This window comes from Neomonachus schauinslandi, chromosome 6, assembly GCF_002201575.2.
Source record: "Neomonachus schauinslandi chromosome 6, ASM220157v2, whole genome shotgun sequence".
NCBI classification, from domain to species: Eukaryota; Metazoa; Chordata; class Mammalia; order Carnivora; family Phocidae; genus Neomonachus; species Neomonachus schauinslandi.
Genome location: NC_058408.1, coordinates 128,946,450 through 128,952,211, shown reverse-complemented (window position 1 = coordinate 128,952,211; position 5,762 = coordinate 128,946,450). Strand labels below are relative to the sequence as shown.

Here is a 5,762-nt window from a genome sequence, read left to right as displayed (position 1 = left end):
TTTTAAAGATTTTATTTATTTATTTGAGACAGAGAGAATGAGAGAGAGAGAGCACATGAGAGGGGGGAGGGTCAGAGGCAGAAGCAGGCTCCCCGCCGAGCAGGGAGCCCGATGCGGGACTCGATCCAGGGACTCCAGGATCATGACCTGAGCCGAAGGCAGTCGCTTAACCAACTGAGCCACCCAGGCGCCCAACATGTGTCATCTTGTGTAAGCCTCACAACAACCTTAAAAGATAACAATTATTATCTCCTTTTTTATTTATTTTTTTAAGATTTATTTATTTATTTTAGAGAATGAGAGAGCTTGAGCATGTGCAAGTAGGGGGCAGGGAGCAGAGGGTGAGGGAGAGAAGCAGACTCTCCACTGAGCTTGGAGCTTGACACAGGGCTTGATCACATGACCCCAAGATCATGACCCAGGCAGAAACCAAGAACCAGACGCTCAACCGGCTGAGCCACCCAGGCGCCCCTCCTTTTTTTCTGTTTTAAAATACTATTTTGAGATAATGTAAGACTCAGAGAAAAGTTACAAAAATAGTACTGAAAGCTCCTATGTAGATATCACCAGCATCCTTTAATATTAACATCTTGCATGACCATGCTCCAATCATCAAAACTAAGAAACTGACATTGTTACAGTACTAATAATGAAACTGCAGACATTGGGTTTTGCTAGTTTTCCCACTATTGTCCTTTCTCTGTCCTAGGATCTACATTGTATTTCATTGTCATGTCTCCTTGTCTTCTTCGAGTTTTCCAGTCCTTCCCTGTTTTCATGACTGATACTTTTGAAGAGTATTGGTCAGTTATTTTAAAACTGTCCCTTGTTTGGGTTTGTCAGGTGTTTTCTCATGACTAGAATGAGGTTATACATTTTTGGCAAGAATGCCATACAAGTGATGTGCCCTTCTTAGGGTAGCATCAGGAGATATTTAATACTGATAGGTCTTTCTCTTTATAATTAATAATATCTTGGGGCGCCTGGGTGGCTCAGTTGTTAAGTGTCTGCCTTTGGCTCAGGTCATGATCCCAGGGTCCTGGGATCGAGCCCCACATCGGGCTCCCTGCTTGGCGGGAAGCCTGCTTCTCCCTCTCCCGCTCCCCCTGCTTGCGTTCCCTCTCTTGCTGTCTCTCTCTCTGTCAAATAAATAAGTAAAATCTTAAAAAAATATATATCTTGGGGGGAGATACTTTGAAACTATGCAGATAGCCTGTTTCTCCTCAAATGTTGCCCTCTATTCTAACACCCAATAGTGGATCTTACAGTTTAGAAAACTGGCATACAGAGGTTAAGTAACTTGTCCAGGGTCACTTGGCTAGTTAGTTCAAGATTCAACTCTTGAAAAAATTGAACTTAAAGTTCAGGCTCTTGGGGGCACTTGGTGGCCCAGTTGGTTAAGCATCTGCCTTCGGCTCAGGTCATGATCTTAGGGTTCTGGGATTGAGCCCCACATGAGGCTCCCTGCTCAGCTGGGAGCAGCTTCTCCCTCTCCCTCTACCTCTACCTCTTCCCCCTGCTTGTGTACTCCCTCTCTCTCAAATAAATAAATAAGATCTTTAGAAAAAAAAGAAGTTCAGGCTCCTAACAGAAGGGTAGCCAAATACTTTTTCAGGTGATTATTTGATTTATTGTTAACATGTTTTTGGAAATAAAAATGATTGTCTTTTTAAAAATTAAACTTCCTTGAATAAAAATGTAAGAAACTAGGAGTAAAATCCCAAAGTCAGTGGAGTGGGTAGAAAATATTATTTCAAAAAATATTTACAGACCACTATTCTAGACATATAGGGAGATTCAGACAGAGATGAGCAAGTCCCTGAACCTAAATAATCTGTGATACAATTAAAGTCCTCATTGGCAGCAATGTAAGTTTCATGGAGTCTCAGGACATCTTAGCTTTGAATGGGAAAGCTAAGATGTGGGACTTGAGGGAGAGAATGGTAGGAGCTGAGATCTGGGCACCTGGAATAAAACCATGTGTAGGACTTTATAGGCCATAGTATGAACTTTGGATTTTAATTGAGTTAGGTGGGAAATGATTGATTGGAAAGATTTAAGCCAAGGAGTGAAGTATCCTATTCTGACTTACATTTTGCAGATTCATTCTGGTTGGATAGTTTAAGAAGAACATGGATAAAAACATCTAAATATAAAATATAAATAATATTTATATCTGTGTATATAGAGTATAAATATAATAGACATAAAGATTTGAATTATAATTATCTCATTTCATAAAATGTGATTTTATACATGTATACATACATAAAGTTGTTTTGAGGTTTTATTTTTTTTTTTTTAAAGGTTTTATTTATTTGACAGAGAGAAAGACAGCCAGAGAAGGAACACAAGCAGGGGGGGTGGGAGAGGGAGAAGCAGGCCCCCCCACGGAGCAGGGAGCCCGATGCGGGGCTTGATCCCAGGACCCTGGGATCATGACCTGAGCCGAAGGCAGACACTTAACGACTGAGCCACCCAGGCGCCCCTGTTTTGAGGTTTTAAAACAGCTTGTAAGCTACACTTTGAGTTTGATATCTCAGCATGTATATTGTTTTGCAAATGATGTTTTCATTTCTGAAACATGATAACCGTTTGCAAAAAATTAACATTTTGTAAGATGTAATTTGTATTCTTATAAGAACGTTGATAGAATCTTTCTGTTTGTGTTGTAATACAAATTCATTTACTTTGATTAGGCTAATGAGTCTAGAATAGGTCTGATGGTCCATGGGCCAGTCATAGTATGAGATTGTTTTATTTGGCTCTTCTGTGTTATAAATACTTTTGAGTTTAAATTCCTTTAGCTAGGCATCAGGTCTCTGGTTTACCAGTGGTCTCAACATTCCCTATGGACTCACATACCTAACCCACATATTCATCTATGTTATTTTCCCAGCCCTTGTGGGCATTTGAATTTGTGAACCCTTTTCTAGAATTCTGGTGAGTTTTTGCTGGAGTTGCTAGGAACAGAATCCAGATTGCAATGAGTTGTGTAGTGAATGAGAAATGAGGAAGTAGAGCCATGGAAAAGCTTAACAAAGAAGAAAGAGAGTAATAGCTAGAATGTGATTGGAAATGCAAGACATGCATGCCACCATTCCCTCTCTGTGTTGCTCAAAGTTGGCCCATTGCTCATGGCACACTTCCCTAATGAGTCTTAGTTTTTAGCTAGTTTTCTGGTTCACAGTAGATTAAAAATAGTACCTTAAAGGTGGATTGCTTGCTGGATGCAGACTTGGTGAGAACACAAAGGATTAAGATCTGATATCAAGAGAAGAGACAGAAACCCAAAAAAGCAGATGAAAAGGTTCAGAAACACAGTGTCTGAAGTCATTTACTATAGGGTTAAGTTGCCCAGTGACTGAAGACATCACTGTGTTACAGAACAGTATAGTCACTATACGTAATGATGACTCTAGGTATCAAGGTTAGAGGAATGCCTGGCTGTATTAGACAGTAGAGCATGCGACTCTCACTCTCAGGGTCTCAGGGTCTTGAGTTCAAGCCTCACACTGGTTGTGAAAGCCTACTTAAAAAATAATAAAACAAAGAAAGGTTAAATTGTGTTGTGAACACTCTTTAAAATGGAGTTAAAATGCATGATAAACAGGTAAGGGTTGCAAAGTTTTCTTAGAATAGTAATAAGCTGCATTTATGTGGAAATAAATGTATCATTTCTTACCTGATCCATGATGCTTTATGATAACTGAGTCTTTCTTCAGGGAAGCCCTATACTTGAGTTGTCTATTTTTATTATTATTATTAACATATAATGTATTATTTGTTTCAGGGGTACTTTGGTTGTCTCTTAAGTAGTCTGTGCAGAAGGAAAGGTGTATCTCTTTTCGTTCTTTTTTTTTTTTTTTTTAAGATTTTATTTATTTAGGGTGCCTGGGTGGCTCAGTTGGTTAAGCAACTGCCTTCGGCTCAGGTCATGATCCTGGAGTTCCGGGATCGAGTCCCACATCGGGCTCCCTGCTCAGCGGGGGGTCTGCTTCTCCCTCTGACCCTCTTCCCTCTCGTGCTCTCTGTCTCTCATTCTCTCTCTCTCAAATAAATAAATAAAATCTTTAAAAAAAAAAGATTTTATTTATTTATTTGAGAGAGAGAGCGAGAGAGCACAAGCAGGAGGAGCAGTAGAAGGAGAGGGAGAAGCAAGCAGGCTTCCCACTGAGCAAGGAGCCCGATGCGGGGCTTGATCCCAGGAACCTGGGATCATGCACTGAGCCGAAGGCAGATGCTTAACCATCTGAGCCACCCAGACGCCCCCTCATTTAGTTCTTTACAGAGAACTGCTTAGCTGTAAACAACCCTGGCTAGTTAATGGAGTTTCAGAATTACCTACTGAAAGTCATGAAAAAGGCACATTGACAGAGAATGTTTGGTGATGAGGTGAATATGAATAAGCAAGTTTATTTATCTTGGACCCTTGATTTTCTTTAAATCAAAGAATTTTCCATTAGTGTTGGACTATGAAAAATAAACCATATCTGACTTAATTGTTTACACAACTGGTTTTCAGATAACCCTAAAACACTTTTTTTTTTCTTTTCAGGATGGTCTGCTGGTCCTTCATTATGGTCTTGTAGTTTCTCCCTTAAAAATTACTTGAAGATTCTAGCAGCATTAGGAGGAGGGAAACAAAATAAGGAGGCTTCTGCAGGATTGCATTTCACCAAAGATTTCCACAAAACATGTAATTGCTACCACTTTGTGCTGTTTGAGACATAACTATCTATTTTCGGCACCAAGATTCATAGCATTTATAAGTACAATTTGGAATGACAGAATGCATCTGTTTTACTAGAGACTATACATAAAAAAAGCATCCATAGCTCAGGGGGAAATTTTCAAAGCATTAAATTTTTAAATTCCTTGTGATTTCAAATACTTTGACATTGATTTTACTTCCTAATCTTTGAGGTAAATTGGTTACTATTTTCTTCTTTGTTGAGCCATATTCCTTTCAAGTTGGTGGTTAGGATTCTGCTCTCTGGAATCGTACCAGTTGGGCAGTCATCCTTTTGAACTGAAGACTCAAAGCCAGTCTTTGCTAAACTACAGAGTGTACCTCTCAGACAAAGACCAAAACTATTGACCACTTTTGTATGTTGCCATTGTATTTTGAACTTGTATCTTTCATTTACCAGCAATACTACTACAGAGATGATATTTACTTCTAAAAGGGATGAATTATTCTGTGTGAAGAGACTGTCTCCTGCAGGGTTGATGGCCTGTACCGTAAGCCTTCAGTGTGCTAAAGACTTCTTTAACAGATCTTACAACAAGGGGTGCCTCTTTGAAACATTATTTTTTTCTTTGAATGTTAATTTGATTAACATTCATTTTATTTGAGTACGTAGTTTGGTTGTCAATACCTTGTAATGCCACTGCTTCTGAAAGTAATAAAGAAACTTGAGTGAATTTGCAAGTTTACAGAATACTTATTCATTGTTTCCTCAGTAAGTCAATTTAATGTTCATTTTCCCATTACACTGTCACTGGGATAAAGGATACGGGTGTTTGAGAGTTCTCACGTGCAAAGATTTCAGTTTTAAATGTTATTTTGCCTAAAATTAGCATTGTGATGCTTTCTAAAAAAATATTTTATAGACCCTATTTCACTATAAAATTTCCAAGTCTGCATAGAAACAATTACAAATGAATAAGGTTTGGCAATTGTTTTGTAAAGAATTTGTGAATTGTGTATAAATCTAACATTTAATAAAAATTTTTAATAAAAATTTATTTTAACCTAT

The 5,762-nt window shown here is 38.5% G+C and overlaps 1 protein-coding gene across 1 annotated transcript in view; it reads left to right on the top strand.

Annotated features, from left to right (window-relative positions):
• Positions 1-5,762, top strand: part of PCGF6 (polycomb group ring finger 6) — a 33,857-nt gene extending 28,095 nt beyond the window's left edge. Inside the window, 1 exon segment of the mRNA XM_021699593.1 lies at positions 4,559-5,762. Coding sequence (XP_021555268.1) covers positions 4,559-4,615 — 57 coding nt within the window. The 3' untranslated portion in view covers positions 4,616-5,762.